Here is a 22,813-nt window from a genome sequence, read left to right on the forward strand (position 1 = left end):
GTGTAGTGGACAGCGGTCTCTTAGTGTAGTGGACAGCGGTCTCTTAGTGTAGTGGACAGCGGTCTCTTAGTGTAGTGGACAGCGGTCTGTTAGTGTAGTGGACAGAGGTCTCTTAGTGTAGTGGACAGCGGTCTCTTAGTGTAGTGGACAGCGGTCTCTTAATGTAGTGTAGTGGACAACGGTCTCTTAGTGTAGTGGACAGCGGTCTCTTAGTGTAGTGGACAGCGGTCTGTTAGTGTAGTGGACAGCGGTCTCTTAGTGTAGTGTAGTGGACAGCCGTCTCTTAGTGTAGTGTAGTGGACAACAGTCTCTTAGTGTAGTGTAGGGGACAGCGGTCTCTTAGTGTAGTGTAGTGGCCAGCGGTCTCTTAGTGTAGTGTAGTGGACAGCGGTCTCGTAGTGTAGTGGACAGCGGTCTCGTAGTGTAGTGGACAGCGGTCTCGTAGTGTAGTGGACAGCGGTCTGTTAGTGGAGTGGACAGCGGTCTGTTAGTGTAGTGTAGTGGACAACGGTCTCTTAGTGTAGTGGACAGCGGTCTCTTAGTGTAGTGGACAGCGGTCTCTTAGTGTAGTGGACAACGGTCTGTTAGTGTAGTGGACAGCGGTCTGTTAGTGTAGTGGACAGCGGTCTCTTAGTGTAGTGGACAGCGGTCTCTTAGTGTAGTGGACAGCGGTCTCTTAGTGTAGTGGACAGCGGTCTCTTAGTGTAGTGGACAGCGGTCTCTTAGTGGAGTGGACAGCGGTCTCTTAGTGGAGTGGACAGCGGTCTCTTAGTGGAGTGGACAGCGGTCTCTTAGTGTAGTGGACAGCGGTCTGTTAGTGGAGTGGACAGCGGTCTCTTAGTATAGTGGACAACGGTCTGTTAGTGTAGTGGACAGCGGTCTGTTAGTGTAGTGGACAACGGTCTGTTAGTGTAGTGTAGTGGACAGCGGTCTCTTAGTGTAGTGTAGTGGACAGCGGTCTCTTAGTGTAGTGTAGTGGACAGCGGTCTCTTAGTGTAGTGGACAGCGGTCTCGTAGTGTAGTGGACAGCGGTCTCGTAGTGTAGTGGACAGCGGTCTCATAGTGTAGTGGACAGCGGTCTCGTAGTGTAGTGGACAGCGGTCTCGTAGTGTAGTGGACAGCGGTCTCTTAGTGTAGTGGACAGCGGTCTCTTAGTGTAGTGGACAACGGTCTCTTAGTGTAGTGGACAGCGGTCTCTTAGTATAGTGGACAGCGGTCTCTTAGTATAGTGGACAGCGGTCTCTTAGTATAGTGGACAGCGGTCTCTTAGTGTAGTGGACAGCGGTCTCTTAGTGTAGTGGACAGCGGTCTCTTAGTGTAGTGGACAGCGGTCTCTTTGTGTAGTGGACAGCGGTCTCTTTGTGTAGTGGACAGCGGTCTCTTAGTGTAGTGGACAGCGGTCTCGTAGTGTAGTGGACAGCGGTCTCGTAGTGTAGTGGACAACGGTCTGTTAATGTAGTGGACAGCGGTCTGTTAGTGTAGTGGACAGCGGTCTGTTAGTGTAGTGGACAGCGGTCTCTTAGTGTAGTGGACAGCGGTCTGTTAGTGTAGTGGACAACGGTCTCTTAGTGTAGTGGACAACGGTCTGTTAGTGTAGTGGACAACGGTCTGTTAGTGTAGTGGACAGCGGTCTGTTAGTGTAGTGGACAGCGGTCTCTTAGTGTAGTGGACAGCGGTCTCTTAGTGTAGTGGACAGCGGTCTCTTAGTGTAGTGGACAGCGGTCTGTTAGTGTAGTGGACAGAGGTCTCTTAGTGTAGTGGACAGCGGTCTCTTAGTGTAGTGGACAGCGGTCTCTTAATGTAGTGTAGTGGACAACGGTCTCTTAGTGTAGTGGACAGCGGTCTCTTAGTGTAGTGGACAGCGGTCTGTTAGTGTAGTGGACAGCGGTCTCTTAGTGTAGTGTAGTGGACAGCCGTCTCTTAGTGTAGTGTAGTGGACAACAGTCTCTTAGTGTAGTGTAGGGGACAGCGGTCTCTTAGTGTAGTGTAGTGGACAGCGGTCTCTTAGTGTAGTGTAGTGGACAGCGGTCTCTTAGTGTAATGGACAGCGGTCTTATAGTGTAGTGGACAGCGGTCTCTTAGTGTAGTGAACAGCGGTCTCTTAGTGTAGTGTAGTGGACAGCGGTCTGTTAGTGTAGTGGACAGCGGTCTCTTAGTGTAGTGTAGTGGACAGCGGTCTGTTAGTGTAGTGGACAGCGGTCTCTTAGTGGAGTGGACAGCGGTCTCGTAGTGGAGTGGACAGCGGTCTCGTAGTGTAGTGGACAGCGGTCTCATAGTGTAGTGGACAGCGGTCTCATAGTGTAGTGGACAGCGGTCTCTTAGTGTAGTGGACAGCGGTCTCTTAGTGTAGTGGACAGCGGTCTCTTAGTGTAGTGGACAGCGGTCTCTTAGTGGAGTGGACAACGGTCTCTTAGTGGAGTGGACAGCGGTCTCTTAGTGTAGTGGACAGCGGTCTCTTAGTGTAGTGGACAGCGGTCTCTTAGTGTAGTGGACAGCGGTCTCTTAGTGTAGTGGACAGCGGTCTCTTAGTGTAGTGGACAGCGGTCTCGTAGTGTAGTGGACAGCGGTCTCGTAGTGTAGTGGACAGCGGTCTGTTAGTGGAGTGGACAGCGGTCTGTTAGTGTAGTGTAGTGGACAACGGTCTCTTAGTGTAGTGGACAGCGGTCTCTTAGTGTAGTGGACAGCGGTCTCTTAGTGTAGTGGACAACGGTCTGTTAGTGTAGTGGACAGCGGTCTGTTAGTGTAGTGGACAGCGGTCTCTTAGTGTAGTGGACAGCGGTCTCTTAGTGTAGTGGACAGCGGTCTCTTAGTGTAGTGGACAGCGGTCTCTTAGTGTAGTGGACAGCGGTCTCTTAGTGGAGTGGACAGCGGTCTCTTAGTGGAGTGGACAGCGGTCTCTTAGTGTAGTGGACAGCGGTCTGTTAGTGGAGTGGACAGCGGTCTCTTAGTATAGTGGACAACGGTCTGTTAGTGTAGTGGACAGCGGTCTGTTAGTGTAGTGGACAACGGTCTGTTAGTGTAGTGTAGTGGACAGCGGTCTCTTAGTGTAGTGTAGTGGACAGCGGTCTCTTAGTGTAGTGTAGTGGACAGCGGTCTCTTAGTGTAGTGGACAGCGGTCTCGTAGTGTAGTGGACAGCGGTCTCGTAGTGTAGTGGACAGCGGTCTCATAGTGTAGTGGACAGCGGTCTCGTAGTGTAGTGGACAGCGGTCTCTTAGTGTAGTGGACAGCGGTCTCTTAGTGTAGTGGACAACGGTCTCTTAGTGTAGTGGACAACGGTCTCTTAGTGTAGTGGACAGCGGTCTCTTAGTGTAGTGGTCAGCGGTCTCTTAGTGTAGTGGACAGCGGTCTCTTAGTGTAGTGGACAGCGGTCTCTTAGTGTAGTGGACAGCGGTCTCTTAGTGTAGTGGACAGCGGTCTCTTAGTGTAGTGGACAGCGGTCTCTTAGTGGAGTGGACAGCGGTCTCTTAGTGGAGTGGACAGCGGTCTCTTAGTGTAGTGGACAGCGGTCTGTTAGTGGAGTGGACAGCGGTCTCTTAGTATAGTGGACAACGGTCTGTTAGTGTAGTGGACAGCGGTCTGTTAGTGTAGTGGACAGCGGTCTGTTAGTGTAGTGGACAACGGTCTGTTAGTGTAGTGTAGTGGACAGCGGTCTCTTAGTGTAGTGTAGTGGACAGCGGTCTCTTAGTGTAGTGGACAGCGGTCTCTTAGTGTAGTGGACAGCGGTCTCGTAGTGTAGTGGACAGCGGTCTCGTAGTGTAGTGGACAGCGGTCTCATAGTGTAGTGGACAGCGGTCTCATAGTGTAGTGGACAGCGGTCTCTTAGTGTAGTGGACAGCGGTCTCTTAGTGTAGTGGACAGCGGTCTCTTAGTGTAGTGGACAACGGTCTCTTAGTGTAGTGGACAGCGGTCTCTTAGTGTAGTGGACAGCGGTCTCTTAGTGTAGTGGACAGCGGTCTCTTAGTGTAGTGGACAGCGGTCTCTTAGTGGAGTGGACAGCGGTCTCTTAGTGGAGTGGACAGCGGTCTCTTAGTGGAGTGGACAGCGGTCTCTTAGTGGAGTGGACAGCGGTCTCTTAGTGGAGTGGACAGCGGTCTCTTAGTGGAGTGGACAGCGGTCTCTTAGTGTAGTGGACAGCGGTCTCTTAGTGTAGTGGACAGCGGTCTCTTAATGTAGTGTAGTGGACAACGGTCTGTTAGTGTAGTGGACAGCGGTCTCTTAGTGTAGTGGACAGCGGTCTCTTAATGTAGTGTAGTGGACAACGGTCTGTTAGTGTAGTGGACAGCGGTCTCTTAGTGTAGTGGACAGCGGTCTCTTAGTGTAGTGGACAGCGGTCTCTTAGTGTAGTGGACAGCGGTCTCGTAGTGTAGTGGACAGCGGTCTCTTAGTGTAGTGGACAGCGGTCTCTTAGTGTAGTGGACAGCGGTCTCTTAGTGTAGTGGACAGCGGTCTCTTAGTGTAGTGGACAGCGGTCTCTTAGTGTAGTGGACAGCGGTCTCTTAGTGTAGTGGACAGCGGTCTGTTAGTGTAGTGGACAGCGGTCTCTTAGTGGAGTGAACAGCGGTCTGTTAGTGGAGTGGACAGCGGTCTCTTAGTATAGTGGACAACGGTCTCTTAGTGGAGTGGACAACGGTCTGTTAGTGGAGTGGACAGCGGTCTCTTAGTGTAGTGGACAGCGGTCTCTTAGTGTAGTGGACAGCGGTCTCTTAGTGTAGTGGACAGCGGTCTGTTAGTGTAGTGGACAGCGGTCTGTTGGTGTAGTGGACAGCGGTCTGTTAGTGGAGTGGACAGCGGTCTCTTAGTATAGTGGACAACGGTCTGTTAGTGTAGTGGACAGCGGTCTGTTAGTGGAGTGGACAGCGGTCTCTTAGTATAGTGGACAACGGTCTGTTAGTGTAGTGGACAGCGGTCTGTTAGTGTAGTGGACAGCGGTCTGTTAGTGTAGTGGACAACGGTCTGTTAGTGTAGTGTAGTGGACAGCGGTCTCTTAGTGTAGTGTAGTGGACAGCGGTCTCTTAGTGTAGTGGACAGCGGTCTCTTAGTGTAGTGGACAGCGGTCTCGTAGTGTAGTGGACAGCGGTCTCGTAGTGTAGTGGACAGCGGTCTCATAGTGTAGTGGACAGCGGTCTCATAGTGTAGTGGACAGCGGTCTCTTAGTGTAGTGGACAGCGGTCTCTTAGTGTAGTGGACAGCGGTCTCTTAGTGTAGTGGACAACGGTCTCTTAGTGTAGTGGACAGCGGTCTCTTAGTGTAGTGGACAGCGGTCTCTTAGTGTAGTGGACAGCGGTCTCTTAGTGTAGTGGACAGCGGTCTCTTAGTGGAGTGGACAGCGGTCTCTTAGTGGAGTGGACAGCGGTCTCTTAGTGGAGTGGACAGCGGTCTCTTAGTGGAGTGGACAGCGGTCTCTTAGTGGAGTGGACAGCGGTCTCTTAGTGGAGTGGACAGCGGTCTCTTAGTGTAGTGGACAGCGGTCTCTTAGTGTAGTGGACAGCGGTCTCTTAATGTAGTGTAGTGGACAACGGTCTGTTAGTGTAGTGGACAGCGGTCTCTTAGTGTAGTGGACAGCGGTCTCTTAATGTAGTGTAGTGGACAACGGTCTGTTAGTGTAGTGGACAGCGGTCTCTTAGTGTAGTGGACAGCGGTCTCTTAGTGTAGTGGACAGCGGTCTCTTAGTGTAGTGGACAGCGGTCTCGTAGTGTAGTGGACAGCGGTCTCTTAGTGTAGTGGACAGCGGTCTCTTAGTGTAGTGGACAGCGGTCTCTTAGTGTAGTGGACAGCGGTCTCTTAGTGTAGTGGACAGCGGTCTCTTAGTGTAGTGGACAGCGGTCTCTTAGTGTAGTGGACAGCGGTCTGTTAGTGTAGTGGACAGCGGTCTCTTAGTGGAGTGAACAGCGGTCTGTTAGTGGAGTGGACAGCGGTCTCTTAGTATAGTGGACAACGGTCTCTTAGTGGAGTGGACAACGGTCTGTTAGTGGAGTGGACAGCGGTCTCTTAGTGTAGTGGACAGCGGTCTCTTAGTGTAGTGGACAGCGGTCTCTTAGTGTAGTGGACAGCGGTCTGTTAGTGTAGTGGACAGCGGTCTGTTGGTGTAGTGGACAGCGGTCTGTTAGTGGAGTGGACAGCGGTCTCTTAGTATAGTGGACAACGGTCTGTTAGTGTAGTGGACAGCGGTCTGTTAGTGTAGTGGACAACGGTCTGTTAGTGTAGTTTAGTGGACAACGGTCTCTTAGTGTAGTGGACAGCGGTCTCTTAGCTGGTAGCTACAATATGGCAGCATCTCTGGCTGGTGGCTACGATATGGCAGCATCTCTGGCTGGTGGCTACGATATGGCAGCAACTCTGGCTGGTGGCTATGATATAGCAGCAACTCTGGCTGGTGGCTACGATATGGCAGCATCTCTGGCTGGTGACAATGATATGGCAGCATCTCTGGCTGGTGACAATGATATGGCAGCAACTACAAAGATTAGCCTACATCGTCACACAAAACAAAGATTTATTTTGCTCCAATGCAATGTGGAGGGACTGTGTCCTGCTTGTGTTACTGCAATATCCGTTACAACAGACAGAGAATGTTGTAGCCTTCGTAATGCCCGTGAATGTTGGTTCAAATCGCCGCAGCGTTCTGTATTCTCAGCCAGGGTCATAATCCTCTACTTTACTGCTCTTCTCCGATCACTTCCTTGTCCTGTGTTGTTCGCTCAGAGCTTTACAGCTCTGGGAATCTGTAGTCTTTAGTTCATTAGCTCAGTGTGGAACATCTGGAACCAATTGTGTTGAAGTCTAAACGCTCGGTCACACACTCACCACCTCCAGGTTGTGATAAGCATGAGGTGTGTAATTACATGGGTTTCATAGCAACAGGACAGGAAGTGTCTGCTTTGTCTCTGAGTCGGGACTAAACAGCACAACATAGATTTTAGGATTAAACAAGCCTGAACTCTACAGTGGCCGTCCTGTTCATCACACAATCAGGATGTTCATTCCAGTCTGAGTGGATGACAGTGGCCGTCCTGTTCATCACACAATCAGGATGTTCATTCCAGTCTGAGTGGATGACAGTGGCCGTCCTGTTCATCACATAATCAGGATGTTCATTCCAGTCTGAGTGGATGACAGTGGCCGTCCTGTTCATCACATAATCAGGATGTTCATTCCAGTCTGAGTGGATGACAGTGGCCGTCCTGTTCATCACACAATCAGGATGTTCATTCCAGTCTGAGTGGATGACAGTGGCCGTCCTGTTCATCACACAATCAGGATGTTCATTCCAGTCTGAGTGGATGACAGTGGCCGTCCTGTTCATCACATAATCAGGATGTTCATTCCAGTCTGAGTGGATGACAGTGGCCGTCCTGTTCATCACATAATCAGGATGCTTGATGTATAGTAGTGATGCACTGACATGACATTTTTGTCCGATACTGATATCCTATAGGTATATTATATAGGTATATTATATAGGTATATTATATAGGTATATCATATAGGTATATCATATAGGTATATCATATAGGTATATCATATAGGTATATCATATAGGTATATTATATAGGTATATTATATAGGTATATCATATAGGTATATTATATAGGTATATTATATAGGTATATCATATAGGTATATCATATAGGTATATTATATAAGTATGCACGTCAGCTTTCACATCGGTTTTGCACATCGGCGTTAATTAAACTAGACATCGGGCCGATACCGATGTTGGCATGTTTAGCGAATATCGTCCGATTCCGATATGTTCACCGATATATCATTCATCACTGGTGTATAGGCCTGGTATGTTGTAGGCCTAGTACAGTATTCAAACACTTCACTGGTGTATAGGCCTGGTATGTTGTAGGCCTAGTACAGTATTCAAACACTTCACTGGTGTATAGGCCTGGTATGTTGTAGGCCTAGTACTGTATTCAAACACTTCACTGGTGTATAGGCCTGGTATGTTGTAGGCCTAGTACTGTATTCAAACACTTCACTGGTGTATAGGCCTGGTATGTTGTAGGCCTAGTACTGTATTCAAACTCTTCACTGGTGTATAGGCCTGGTATGTTGTAGGCCTAGTACTGTATTCAAACACTTCACTGGTGTATAGGCCTGGTATGTTGTAGGCCTAGTACAGTATTCAAACACTTCACTGGTGTATAGGCCTGGTATGTTGTAGGCCTAGTACTGTATTCAAACACTTCACTGGTGTATAGGCCTGGTATGTTGTAGGCCTAGTACTGTATTCAAACACTTCACTGGTGTATAGGCCTGGTATGTTGTAGGCCTAGTACTGTATTCAAACACTTCACTGGTGTATAGGCCTGGTATGTTGTAGGCCTAGTACTGTATTCAAACACTTCACTGGTGTATAGGCCTGGTATGTTGTAGGCCTAGTACAGTATTCAAACTCTTCACTGGTGTATAGGCCTGGTATGTTGTAGGCCTAGTACTGTATTCAAACACTTCACTGGTGTATAGGCCTGGTATGTTGTAGGCCTAGTACAGTATTCAAACACTTCACTGGTCTATAGGCCTGGTATGTTGTAGGCCTAGTACAGTATTCAAACACTTCACTGGTGTATAGGCCTGGTATGTTGTAGGCCTAGTACTGTATTCAAACACTTCACTGGTGTATAGGCCTGGTATGTTGTAGGCCTAGTACTGTATTCAAACACTTCACTGGTCTATAGGCCTGGTATGTTGTAGGCCTAGTACTGTATTCAAACACTTCACTGGTGTATAGGCCTGGTATGTTGTAGGCCTAGTACTGTATTCAAACACTTCACTGGTGTATAGGCCTGGTATGTTGTAGGCCTAGTACTGTATTCAAACACTTCACTGGTGTATAGGCCTGGTATGTTGTAGGCCTAGTACAGTATTCAAACACTTCACTGGTCTATAGGCCTGGTATGTTGTAGGCCTAGTACTGTATTCAAACACTTCACTGGTGTATAGGCCTGGTATGTTGTAGGCCTAGTACTGTATTCAAACACTTCACTGGTGTATAGGCCTGGTATGTTGTAGGCCTAGTACTGTATTCAAACACTTCACTGGTGTATAGGCCTGGTATGTTGTAGGCCTAGTACTGTATTCAAACACTTCACTGGTGTATAGGCCTGGTATGTTGTAGGCCTAGTACTGTATTCAAACACTTCACTGGTGAAACACACACACACACACACACACCAACTGCTTATACACTGTTTTGTTTGTATGATAAAGAACTGCTTTAATGAGGTGTGTGTGTGTGTGTGTGTGTGTGTGTGTGTGTGTGTGTGTGTGTGTGTGTGTGTGTGTGTGTGTGTGTGTGTGTGTGTGTGTGTGTGTGTGTGTGTGTGTGTGTGTGTGTGTGTGTGTGCTACTAGAAGACAAGCTGAAACACGAAGGAGAGGAGAGACCTTCAATCACCACACCTTATGATTCCTAACATTCCTCTTTCTCTCTCTCTCTCTCTCTCTCTCTCTCTCTCTGTCTCTCTCTGTCTCTCTCTCTCAGGTAGTTTTTGCAACACTATGCTAGGAGAGTGGAGAGGCGTGACTAAGCGGACAAGGGTGTGACCCTTCTCTGTGATTGGTGGACAGAGATTGATGGTTGACAGACAGACGGATAAAGAGAACGAGACAGACAGGAGAGGAGAGACGGAGAGAGAGAGATGGCTCACAACGTCAACTTTGACCTGACTGCTCAACACATGGAGGCTGGCCTGGAGTGAGTATTATCAGACTATATCAGTGGAGGCTGCTGAGGGGAGGACGGCTAATAATAATGTCTGGAATGGATTGAATGGAATGGTATCAAACGCGTTGCGGTTTCCATGTGTCTGATACCATTCCATTGACTCCATTCCATCCATTATTATGAGCCGTCCTCCCCCAGCATCCTTCACTGGACTACAGCAACCACATTCTTCCTCCTCGACCTCCTTCCTCATGTCCTCTCTGTCCTCTGCCTTTCTTCATCCTCCTCTTCAACAACATTCTTCCTCCTCGACCTCCTTCCTCATGTCCTCTCTGTCCTCTGCCTTTCTTCATCCTCCTCTTCAACAACACTCTTCCTCCTCGACCTCCTTCCACATTTCCTCTCTGTCCTCTGCCTTTCTTCATCCTCCTCTTCAACAACAGACTTTTATCCATCTACTTCTCTCTCCTATAGAGAGGTCCTTAGATAAAAACGACAGTTTGTGTTCCAGTCTGTTATCTGTGTTGAGAGAGAGGAGGGGTATCACTCTCTGTTTGATGTGCTATTGGCTTCCCAATGTGTCTCTCTCTCTGTCTCTGTCTGTCTCTGTCTCTCTCGCTGTCTCTCTCTGTCTCTCTCTGTCTCTCTCTGTCTCTCTCTGTCTCTCTCTGTCTCTCTCTCTCATTGTCTCTCTCTCTCTCTGTCTCTGTCTCTGTCTCTGTCTCTGATGTGTTGATGTTCTGGTAAACAGAAGAGGGGGTTAAAATAAGACAATGACAGAGTTAACTGTCTGTTTGATGTTCTTTGGGGCAACTCTTTGAGGCCCAATTCTACACAGTACCAGTATCCAGCCAGACCCATTGTTCCCACAGAACAGACTGACTGTGTTTGTTGGACTGTTTGACTAGTCTTTGTTCCTTTGTGGTGTGTGTGTGTGTGTTGTATTTACTGAGGAGAATCATCTGAGTGAGTCACTTCCTGTGGTGTTCAGCTGCAGGTTCCCTGGGGAACAAAAGGCTTGATTGTGGTTCCTTTCAAATGTGGTGTAAAAGGCCATGAAATATGTGACATGAAGAGTTGTCAGGGCTTGTCAAGGTGGCTGAATCCTAGTGGCGAGGAGTGTTTACACCATGGCTGTTTTTCTGAGCAGTGGTTACTGGTTAGGGGTGTGTTTGTCTTTAGTGGTTAGAAGTGTGTGTGTGTGTGTGTGTGTATCCGGCCCACTGAAGTACCCCCTCTCTCTCTCACACTCTTTCTCCCTCATTCTCCGCTCACCCCCCCGCCCCCTCTCTCTCTGTCAATTTCAATTTAAGGGCTTTAATGGCATGGGAAACACATTGCCAAACAAGTGAAATAGATCAAACTAAAATTAAACAAACAATAAGAAGTGAACAGTAAGCATTACACGCACAGAAGTTCCAAAATAATAAAGACATTTTAAATGTCATATTATGTCTATATACAGTGTTGTAACGATGTGCAAATAGTTAAAGTACAAAAGGGAAAATAAATAAACATAAATATGGGTTGTATTTACAATGGTGTTTGTTCTTCACGGGTTGACCTTTTCTTGTGGCAACAGGTCACAGATCTTGCTGCTGTGATTGAACACTGTGGTATTTCATCCAGTAGATATGAGAGTTTATTGGGTTTGTTTTCTAATTGTCTGTCTGTCTGTCTCTGTCTGTCTCTGTCTGTCTCTGTCTGTCTGTCTGTAACAGGAGCCCAGCGGATGAAGAGGGGGTCCATGACTCCTTTAACCAGCTGATAGAGGATCAGAGACAGGAAGCCTTTGAGCTGCAGGAACTACAGAGAGACCTGGACGAGGAGGAAAGAGGTAGTGTGTGACTGTGTATAAGAGATAAAGTGTTAGTGTGTGTATATATACAGACGTAAACCTCATACTCTCCTTCCTCCAGACAGTGTAGCGTACCTGTCCAGCCCTGGTCGGGAGATGTGGCGTGGGAGCCAGGGGAGAGGTGAGGAGGAGGAGGAGGAGGGGAGACAGTTAGACCCCCTTATAGAGGAACGCTGGTCCTCCGCCACCCTCAAAGTCCTCTCCTCCATGCCCAGCCGCACCATCGGTAAGTCACCCCTACAACACCCTTATGACATACTTATGGCACCCCTACGACACCTTTATGACATACTTATGGCACCCCTACGACACCCTTATGACATGCTTATGGCACCCCTACGACACCTTTATGACATACTTATGGCACCCCTACGACACCCTTATGGCACCTCTACGACACCCTTATGACATACTTATGGCACCCCTACGACACCCTTATGACATACTTATGGCACCCCTACGACACCCTTATGACATACTTATGGCACCCCTACGACACCCTTATGACATACTTATGGCACCCCTACGACACCCTTATGACATACTTATGGCACCCCTACGACACCCTTATTACAGTCTTTAGATGGCTGTATGTACACCTACCTAGTATTTATTCTGTTCACGCTTCATGAGAGAGAGAGAGGTAGTTTCAGAAGTCTGAACTATTTCTGCCGTTGTCATGTGACTGTTAGTTCCTCTAGCTAGCAGGTGCACCGGCAGCCAGCCAGCCACTATCAACACATCAACAGATACTGTATCACACCGTGGCTCTAAAAACACCATGTCACAAACTAGACTTCTGTCCCTCTACAAGACATAGTTTAGGAATCATGTATCTACACACCTCCCCTCGCCCCCCTATTAACGTCCTGTCCTCTCTCTGGGTCGTAGTGGAGGTGCTATCATCTCTCAGTACTAGACCCTGTTAACTTCCTCTCCTCTCTCTGGGTCGTAGTGGAGGTGCTATCATCTCTCAGTACTAGACCCTGTTAACTTCCTGTCCTCTCTCTGGGTCGTAGTGGAGGTGCTATCATCTCTCAGTACTAGACCCTGTTAACTTCCTGTCCTCTCTCTGGGTCGTAGTGGAGGTGCTATCATCTCTCAGTACTATAACAGGACCCTGTTAACTTCCTGTCCTCTCTCTGGGTCGTAGTGGAGGTGCTATCATCTCTCAGTACTAGACCCTGTTAACTTCCTCTCCTCTCTCTGGGTCGTAGTGGAGGTGCTATCATCTCTCAGTACTATAACAGGACCCTGTTAACTTCCTGTCTTCTCTCTGGGTCGTAGTGGAGGTGCTATCATCTCTCAGTACTAGACCCTGTTAACTTCCTCTCCTCTCTCTGGGTCGTAGTGGAGGTGCTATCATCTCTCAGTACTATAACAGGACCCTGTTAACTTCCTGTCTTCTCTCTGGGTCATAGTGAAGGTGCTATCATCTCTCAGTACTATAACAGGACCCTGTTAACTTCCTCTCCTCTCTCTGGGTCGTAGTGGAGGTGCTATCATCTCTCAGTACTATAACAGGACCCTGTTAACTTCCTCTCCTCTCTCTGGGTTGTAGTCGAGGTGCTATCATCTCTCAGTACTATAACAGGACCCTGTTAACTTCCTCTCCTCTCTCTGGGTCGTAGTGGAGGTGCTATCATCTCTCAGTACTAGACCCTGTTAACTTCCTCTCCTCTCTCTGGGTCGTAGTGGAGGTGCTATCATCTCTCAGTACTATAACAGGACCCTGTTAACTTCCTCTCCTCTCTCTGGGTCGTAGTGGAGGTGCTATCATCTCTCAGTACTATAACAGGACCCTGTTAACTTCCTCTCCTCTCTCTGGGTCGTAGTGGAGGTGCTATCATCTCTCAGTACTAGACCCTGTTAACTTCCTGTCCTCTCTCTGGGTTGTAGTGGAGGTGCTATCATCTCTCAGTACTAGACCCTGTTAACTTCCTGTCCTCTCTCTGGGTTGTAGTGGAGGTGCTATCATCTCTCAGTACTATAACAGGACCCTGTTAACAGGGTCCTGTTATAGTACTGAGAGATGATAGCACCTCCACTACGACCCAGAGAGAGGACAGGAAGTTAACAGGGTCCTGTTATAGTACTGAGAGATGATAGCACCTCCACTACGACCCAGAGAGAGGAGAGGAAGTTAACAGTGTCCTGTTATAGTACTGAGAGATGATAGCACCTCCACTACAACCCAGAGAGAGGACAGGAAGTTAACAGGGTCTAGTACTGAGAGATGATAGCACCTCCACTACGACCCAGAGAGAGGAGAGGAAGTTAACCTTTTATGGCTGCCATCCCGCTACCGGGATGATAACAACAGCGAGTGAAAGTGCAGGGCGCCAAATTCAAAAAGCAGAAATCTCATAATTAAAATTCCTCAAACAGATTTGTCTTATATCATGTTAAAGGTAATCTTGTTGTTAATCCCACCAAAGTGTCCGATTTCAAATAGGCTTTTCAGCGAAAGCACTACAAAAGATTGTTAGGTCACCACAAAACCACAATAAGCACAGCCATTTTTCCAGGGAAAGATAGCTTTCACAAAAACCAGAAATAGAGAAAATTAATCACTAACCTTTGATTATCTTCATCAGATGACACTCATAGGACTTACACAATACATGCATTTTTTGTTTGATTAAGTTCATATTTATATTTAAAAAATCAGAGTTTACATTGGCGTGTTAGATTCACTAGTTGCAAAAACATCAAGTGATTTTGCATAGCCACATCGTTTCAACAGAAATACTCATCATAAATGTAGATGATAATACAAGTTATACACATGGAATTATAGATATACCTCTCCTTAATGCAACCGCTGTGTTAGATTTCAAAAAAACTTTACGGAAAAATAAACCATGCAATAATCTGAGACGGAGCTCAGAACAATAGCCAAATTAGCCGCCATGTTGGGGTCAACAGAAACCAGAAAATACATGATAAATGTTCCCTTACCTTTGATGAACTTCATCAGAATGCAGTCCTAGGAATCCCAGGTCCACAATAAATGCTTGATTTGTTCGATAATGTCCGTTATTTATGTCCAATTAGCTACTTTGGAATTGTTTACCAAACTCCCTAACCAAAGTCACAAAGCGTGTCCACTATAACGTGACGAAATGTCCAAAAGTTCCGTTACAGTCAGTAGAAACATGTCAAACGATGTATTGAATCAATCTTTAGAATGTTGTTAACATACATCTTGAATAACGTTCCAACCGGAGAATTACATCGACTTCAGTTGACCGATGGAACGGAGCTCCCTCTCACGTGAACGCGCCTCTTCAATGCGTGATCACCTCGTGGCAGTGGTGACTAATTCCTGTCTCCTTCGGCCCCCCTTCACATTAGAGTCATCAGACAAAGTTCTATTGACTGTTGACATCTAGTGGAAGCCCTAGGAAGTGAAAACTCATCAATATCTCGCTGTAATTTCAATGAGAGCTTGGTTGAAAATCTGGCACCCCCAGAAAAAATCCAAACAGGAAGTGGAACTTCTCAGGTTTTTGCCTGCCATATGAGTTCTGTTATACTCACAGACATAATTCAAACAGTTTTAGAAACTTCAGAGTGTTTTCTATCCAATACTACTAATAATATGCATATATTAGCAACTATGAAATAGGAGCAGGCCGTTTACTCTGGGCGCCTCTGTGCACCTTTCATCCAAGCTACTCAATACTGACCCTGCAGCCATAAGAAGTTAACTTCCTCTCCTCTCTAGGTCGTAGTCGAGGTGCTATTATCTCTCAGTACTATAACAAGACCATGAAGTTGAGAAGACGCAGACAGAGCAGGCCTTCCATAAAAGACTTTTCCCGCTCCGCACGGCCCAGTATCCGTGGTTACGGCATGGAGTCAGACTGCATGGAGACCGAGGGCGTGGATGAGGAGGGTGAGGTCACTCACTTAAACGTTACACACGCACTGAAATACCAACATTTTTGTTGTTGTAATGATGTCATAACCTACGCATAACTAATGTGTGTGTCTGTCCGTCTCTTTGTGTGTGTGTCTGTCCGTCTCTCTGTGTGTGTGTCTGTCCGTCTCTCTGTGTGTGTGTCTGTCCGTCTCTCTCTGTGTGTGTGTCTGTCCGTCTCTCTGTGTGTGTCTGTCCGTCTCTCTGTGTGTGTGTCTGTCCGTCTCTCTGTGTGTGTGTGTGTCTGTCCGTCTCTCTCTGTGTATGTGTCTGTCCGTCTCTCTCTGTGTGTGTGTCTGTCCGTCTCTCTGTGTGTGTGTGTCTGTCCGTCTCTCTGTGTGTGTGTGTCTGTCCGTCTCTCTGTGTGTGTGTGTCTGTCCGTCTCTCTGTGTGTGTGTGTCTGTCCGTCTCTCTGTGTGTGTGTCTGTCCGTCTCTCTGTGTGTGTCTGTCCGTCTCTCCGTGTGTGTGTGTCTGTCCGTCTCTCTCTGTGTGTGTCTGTCCGTCTCTCTCTGTGTGTGTCTGTCCGTCTCTGTGTGTGTCTGTCCGTCTCTGTGTGTGTCTGTCCGTCTCTCTGTGTGTGTGTGTCTGTCCGTCTGTCTGTGTGTGTGTGTCTGTCCGTCTCTCTGTGTGTGTGTGTCTGTCCGTCTCTCTGTGTGTGTGTGTGTGTCTGTCCGTCTCTCTGTGTGTGTGTGTGTGTCTGTCCGTCTCTCTGTGTGTGTCTGTCCGTCTCTCTGTGTGTGTGTCTGTCCGTCTCTTTGTGTGTGTGTGTCTGTCCGTCTCTCTGTGTGTGTGTGTGTGTCTGTCCGTCTCTCTGTGTGTGTGTCTGTCCGTCTCTCTCTGTGTGTGTGTCTGTCCGTCTCTCTCTGTGTGTGTGTCTGTCCGTCTCTCTCTGTGTGTGTGTCTGTCCGTCTCTCTGTGTGTGTGTCTGTCCGTCTCTCTGTGTGTGTGTGTCTGTCCGTCTCTCTGTGTGTGTGTCTGTCCGTCTCTCTGTGTGTGTGTGTCTGTCCGTCTCTCTGTGTGTGTGTGTCTGTCCGTCTCTCTGTGTGTGTGTGTCTGTCCGTCTCTCTCTGTGTGTGTGTCTGTCCGTCTCTCTGTGTGTGTGTGTCTGTCCGTCTCTCTGTGTGTGTGTCTGTCCGTCTCTCTGTGTGTGTGTCTGTCCGTCTCTCTGTGTGTGTGTGTCTGTCCGTCTCTCTGTGTGTGTGTGTCTGTCCGTCTCTCTCTGTGTGTGTGTCTGTCCGTCTCTCTCTGTGTGTGTGTCTGTCCGTCTCTCTCTGTGTGTGTGTCTGTCCGTCTCTCTGTGGGTGTGTCTGTCCGTCTCTCTGTGTGTGTCTGTCCGTCTCTCTGTGTGTGTGCGCTGCAGGGCGTAAGCGTGACCAACTGGTCAACAACCTTCAGAACCTCTCTCTGAGTGACCGGGTCAGGATGCTGCGAGCCATGCCTCTCTCTGTGGCAGAGAAGAGTGAACTCAGGTATCTATACTCCTCTACCATCCCTCTATCCTGCTGTCCATCTCTCTCTCTTTCTCCATCCCTCTATCCTGCTGTCCATCTGTCTCTTTCTCCATCCCTCTATCCTGCTGTCCATCTCTCTCTCTTTCTCGATCCCTCTATCCTGCTGTCCATCTCTCTCTCTTTCTCCATCCCTCTATCCTGCTGTCCATCTCTGTCTCTTTCTCCATCCCTCTATCCTGCTGTCCATCTCTCTCTCTTTCTCCATCCCTCTATCCTGCTGTCCATCTCTGTCTCTTTCTCCATCCCTCTATCCTGCTGTCCATCTCTCTCTCTTTCTCCATCCCTCTATTCTGCTGTCCATCTCTCTCTCTTTCTCCATCCCTCTATCCTGCTGTCCATCTCTCTCTCTTTCTCCATCCCTCTATCCTGCTGTCCATCTCTGTCTCTTTCTCCAACCCTCTATCCTGCTGTCCATCTCTCTCTCTTTCTCCATCCCTCTATCCTGCTGTCCATCTCTCTCTCTTTCTCCATCCCTCTATCCTGCTGTCCATCTCTCTCTCTTTCTCCATCCCTCTATCCAGCTGTCCATCTCTCTCTCTTTCTCCATCCCTCTATCCTGCTGTCCATCTCTCTCTCTTTCTCCATCCCTCTATCCTGCTGTCCATCTCTCTCTCTTTCTCCATCCCTCTATCCTGCTGTCCATCTCTCTCTCTCTTTCTCCATCCCTCTATCCTGCTGTCCATCTGTCTCTTTCTCCATCCCTCTATCCTGCTGTCCATCTCTCTCTCTTTCTCCATCCCTCTATCCTGCTGTCCATCTCTCTCTGTGGCAGAGAAGAGTGAACTCAGGTATCTATACTCCTCTACCATCCCTCTATCCTGCTGTCCATCTCTCTCTCTTTCTCCATCCCTCTATCCTGCTGTCCATCTCTCTCTCTTTCTCCATCCCTCTATCCTGCTGACCATCTCTCTCTCTTTCTCCATCCCTCTATCATGCTGTCCATATCTCTCTCTTTCTCCATCCCTCTATCCAGCTGTCCATCTCTCTCTCTTTCTCCATCCCTCTATCCAGCTGTCCATCTCTCTCTCTTTCTCCATCCCTCTATCCTGCTGTCCATCTCTCTCTCTTTCTCCATCCCTCTATCCTGCTGACCATCTCTGTCTCTTTCTCCATCCCTCTATCCTGCTGTCCATCTCTCTCTGTCTATTTCTCCTATCTCTCTATCCTCTCTCTCTCTCTCTCTCTCCTATCAATTCAATTCAATGGCTTTATTGGCATGGGAAACATATGTTAGCATTGCCAAAGCAAGGGAAGTAGATAATAATATACAAAAGTTAAATCAACAAAAATGAACAGTAAACATTACACTCGCAGAAGTATCTCTTTCTCTCTCTCCTCCCTGCAGCTCTATCAGTAGGTCTCTCCCACCATCCCTCTCTCTCTCCTCCCTGCAGCTCTATCAGTAGGTCTCTCCCACCATCCCTCTCTCTCTCCTCCCTGCAGCTCTATCAGTAGGTCTCTCCCACCATCCCTCTCTCTCTCCTCCCTGCAGCTCTATCAGTAGGTCTCTCCCACCATCCCTCTCTCTCTCCTCCCTGCAGCTCTATCAATAGGTCTCTCCCACCATCCCTCTCTCTCTCCTCCCTGCAGCTCTATCAGTAGGTCTCTCCCACCATCCCTCTCTCTCTCCTCCCTGCAGCTCTATCAGTAGGTCTCTCCCACCATCCCTCTCTCTCTCCTCCCTGCAGCTCTATCAGTAGGTCTCTCCCACCATCCCTCTCTCTCTCCTCCCTGCAGCTCTATCAGTAGGTCTCTCCCACCATCCCTCTCTCTCTCCTCCCTGCAGCTCTATCAGTAGGTCTCTCCCACCATCCCTCTCTCTCTCCTCCCTGCAGCTCTATCAGTAGGTCTCTCCCACCATCCCTCTCTCTCTCCTCCCTGCAGCTCTATCAGTAGGTCTCTCCCACCATCCCTCTCTCTCTCCTCCCTGCAGCTCTATCAGTAGGTCTCTCCCACCATCCCTCTCTCTCTCCTCCCTGCAGCTCTATCAGTAGGTCTCTCCCACCATCCCTCTCTCTCTCCTCCCTGCAGCTCTATCAGTAGGTCTCTCCCACCATCCCTCTCTCTCTCCTCCCTGCAGCTCTATCAGTAGGTCTCTCCCACCATCCCTCTCTCTCTCCTCCCTGCAGCTCTATCAGTAGGTCTCTCCCACCATCCCTCTCTCTCTCCTCCCTGCAGCTCTATCAGTAGGTCTCTCCCACCATCCCTCTCTCTCTCCTCCCTGCAGCTCTATCAGTAGGTCTCTCCCACCATCCCTCTCTCTCTCCTCCCTGCAGCTCTATCAGTAGGTCTCTCCCACCATCCCTCTCTCTCTCTCCTCCCTGCAGCTCTATCAGTAGGTCTCTCCCACCATCCCTCTCTCTCTCTCCTCCCTGCAGCTCTATCAGTAGGTCTCTCCCACCATCCCTCTCTCTCTCTCCTCCCTGCAGCTCTATCAGTAGGTCTCTCCCACCATCCCTCTCTCTCTCTCCTCCCTGCAGCTCTATCAGTAGGTCTCTCCCACCATCCCTCTCTCTCTCTCCTCCCTGCAGCTCTATCAGTAGGTCTCTCCCACCATCCCTCTCTCTCTCTCCTCCCTGCAGCTCTATCAGTAGGTCTCTCCCACCATCCCTCTCTCTCTCTCCTCCCTGCAGCTCTATCAGTAGGTCTCTCCCACCATCCCTCTCTCTCTCTCCTCCCTGCAGCTCTATCAGTAGGTCTCTCCCACCATCCCTCTCTCTCTCTCCTCCCTGCAGCTCTATCAGTAGGTCTCTCCCACCATCCCTCTCTCTCTCTCCTCCCTGCAGCTCTATCAGTAGGTCTCTCCCACCATCCCTCTCTCTCTCCTCCCTGCAGCTCTATCAGTAGGTCTCTCCCACCATCCCTCTCTCTCTCCTCCCTGCAGCTCTATCAGTAGGTCTCTCCCACCATCCCTCTCTCTCTCCTCCCTGCAGCTCTATCAGTAGGTCTCTCCCACCATCCCTCTCTCTCTCCTCCCTGCAGCTCTATCAGTAGGTCTCTCCCACCATCCCTCTCTCTCTCCTCCCTGCAGCTCTATCAGTAGGTCTCTCCCACCATCCCTCTCTCTCTCCTCCCTGCAGCTCTATCAGTAGGTCTCTCCCACCATCCCTCTCTCTCTCCTCCCTGCAGCTCTATCAGTAGGTCTCTCCCACCATCCCTCTCTCTCTCCTCCCTGCAGCTCTATCAGTAGGTCTCTTCCACAAGTGAGTGACAGAGGAATAGAGTATCATCGTGTAACCACCATCCGTCTCTCTCCCCTCCTCCCTTTCTCCCCCATCCCTCTCTCCCCCCATCCCTCTCTCCCCCCCCATCCCTCTCTCTCCCCTCCTCCCTCTCTCTCCCCTCCTCCCTCTCTCCCCCATCCCTTTCTTCCCCCATCCCTCCCTCTCTCCTCCTCCCTCTCTCCCCCATCCATTTCTCTCCCCCATCCCTCTCTCTCCTCCTTCCTCTCTCCCCTCATCCCTTTCTCCTCTCCTCCCATCCCTCTCTCTCTCCAGGAGGTTGGCTGGCAGGAAGGGTCAACGCTCCAATCACAGTCAGATCCCGTGCTGCAGCCAGCTCAAGTATCACATCATCATCGTACGTCACACAGTCAGATCTCCTGCTCCAATATTACATTGGTCCAGTTCCTGATACATTTCAGGCGTCCACCACGTCATGCACTCTGCAGCCGGCCATCAGATTGCTGGATCATGTGATGTGGTTGCTATCTGACATGTTGAACACCTATCCAGGCCTCAGCTGATCTGTCTAGACAACAATCATGGGGTTTGTCCTAGTTTCTGTGGAAGTCAGGGGTTTACAGCTGTGGTCTCCCAGCAGTCGTCACAGTCAGACAGTCAGACAGTCAGACAGTCAGACAGACAGACAGACACAGATACAGACACAGACAGACAGACAGACAGACAGACAGACAGACAGACAGACAGACAGACAGACAGACAGACAGACAGACAGACGTATGTGATGTTGGTGGTGTTTACTGTAGCTGTGTATCACTATCTACTGATGGTGTTCTAGTCCTGTTGTCCAGGACTTAATGGTCCTGTGAGGGTGAATCATACGGTCCATTCTCTTAGACTAGACCCTGCTCATTATGGGTGAATCATACGGTCCATTCTCTTAGACTAGACCCTGCTCATTATGGGTGAATCATACGGTCCATTCTCTTAGACTAGACCCTGCTCATTATGGGTGAATCATACGGTCCATTCTCTTAGACTAGACCCTGCTCATTATGGGTGAATCATACGGTCCATTCTCTTAGACTAGACCCTGCTCATTATGGGTGAATCATACGGTCCATTCTCTTAGACTAGACCCTGCTCATTATGGGTGAATCCTACGGTCCATTCTCTTAGACTAGACCCTGCTCATTATGGGTGAATCATACGGTCCATTCTCTTAGACTAGACCCTGCTCATTATGGGTGAATCCTACGGTCCATTCTCTTAGACTAGACCCTGCTCATTATGGGTGAATCATACGGTCCATTCTCTTAGACTAGACCCTGCTCATTATGGGTGAATCCTACGGTCCATTCTCTTAGACTAGACCCTGCTCATTATGGAGGGACGTCAAAGCAGAGTTTCTCAGATGGCGCAGTTGTGGAGGCAACTAAGTTATTATGAGACATTTTTAGTTAATGAGGAAACAGAATGTGTGTGTCCTATAATTCTAATTCTCTTTTTAATGTGGACACAAACATTACTGTAGTTGACACTGACCCTCTCTTCCCCTCAGGCTCTGAGACAGAGCTGGTACAGCTGTCTCTCCTTCCTCCACTCCCTACAGCTGTGGCAGGTAAGTCTGTCTCTGTCTCTCCTTCCTCCACTCTCTACAGCTGTGGCAGGTAAGTCTGTCTCTGTCTCTCCTTCCTCCATTCCCTACAGCTGTGGCAGGTAAGGTTGTCTCTCCTTCCTCCACTCCCTACAGCTGTGGCAGGTAAGGTTGTCTCTCCTTCCTCCACTCCCTACAGCTGTGGCAGGTAAGTCTGTCTCTGTCTCTCCTTCCTCCACTCCCTACAGCTGTGGCAGGTAAGGTTGTCTCTGTCTCTCTCTCTCTCACATTGTACCTCTCTGTTCTTTCTCACCATCTCTGTTCCTCTTCCCCAGGTGGCGCTGAAGAGGGTGAGCGGTCGTTTCGGCACCGGCGTCCTCTCTTACTTCCTGTTCGTCAAGACCCTCCTCTTCTTCAACATCTTCCTGTTCCTGGTCACGGGTTTGTTCCTGGCCCTGCCCCAGGCAGTACACCCCCCCACGTTAACCCAGGGACACGAAGCCTTCTCTGGGCTGGAGCTGCTCACTGGAGGGGTAAGAACCAGACATTCACCCCGAACCAAACACACGGTCCCATACCCCCAAGCTGCACCAGGCAGCACACCCCTCCAAACTGCACCAGGCAGCACACCCCTCCAAACTGCACCAGGCAGCCCCCCCTCCAAACTGCACCAGGCAGCCCCCCCTCCAAACTGCACCAGGCAGCCCCCCCTCCAAACTGCACCAGGCAGCCCCCCCCTCCAAACTGCACCAGGCAGCCCCCCCCTCCAAACTGCACCAGGCAGCCCCCCCCTCCAAACTGCACCAGGCAGCCCCCCCCTCCAAACTGCACCAGGCAGCCCCCCCCTCCAAACTGCACCAGGCAGCCCCCCCCCCCAAACTGCACCAGGCAGCCCCCCCCCCAAACTGCACCAAGCAGCCCCCCCCTCCAAACTGCACCAGGCAGCCCCCCCCTCCAAACTGCACCAGGCAGCCCCCCCCTCCAAACTGCACCAGGCAGCCCCCCCCTCCAAACTGCACCAGGCAGCCCCCCCCTCCAAGCTGCACCAGGCAGCCCCCCCCTC

The 22,813-nt window shown here is 49.5% G+C and overlaps 1 protein-coding gene across 1 annotated transcript in view; it reads left to right on the forward strand.

Moving 5' to 3' along the window:
• Window positions 1–22,813, forward strand: part of LOC129851571 (transmembrane channel-like protein 6) — a 68,317-nt gene that overhangs the window by 25,393 nt on the left and 20,111 nt on the right. Inside the window, exons 2-9 of the mRNA XM_055918181.1 lie at window positions 9,494–9,706; window positions 11,398–11,513; window positions 11,596–11,760; window positions 15,265–15,435; window positions 16,821–16,929; window positions 20,469–20,550; window positions 21,715–21,774; window positions 22,086–22,283. Of these exons, the coding sequence (XP_055774156.1) occupies window positions 9,651–9,706; window positions 11,398–11,513; window positions 11,596–11,760; window positions 15,265–15,435; window positions 16,821–16,929; window positions 20,469–20,550; window positions 21,715–21,774; window positions 22,086–22,283 (957 nt within the window). The 5' untranslated portion in view covers window positions 9,494–9,650. The remainder of the gene's footprint in view (window positions 1–9,493; window positions 9,707–11,397; window positions 11,514–11,595; window positions 11,761–15,264; window positions 15,436–16,820; window positions 16,930–20,468; window positions 20,551–21,714; window positions 21,775–22,085; window positions 22,284–22,813) is intronic.

The sequence above is a fragment of the Salvelinus fontinalis genome, chromosome 3 (assembly GCF_029448725.1).
Source record: "Salvelinus fontinalis isolate EN_2023a chromosome 3, ASM2944872v1, whole genome shotgun sequence".
NCBI classification, from domain to species: Eukaryota; Metazoa; Chordata; class Actinopteri; order Salmoniformes; family Salmonidae; genus Salvelinus; species Salvelinus fontinalis.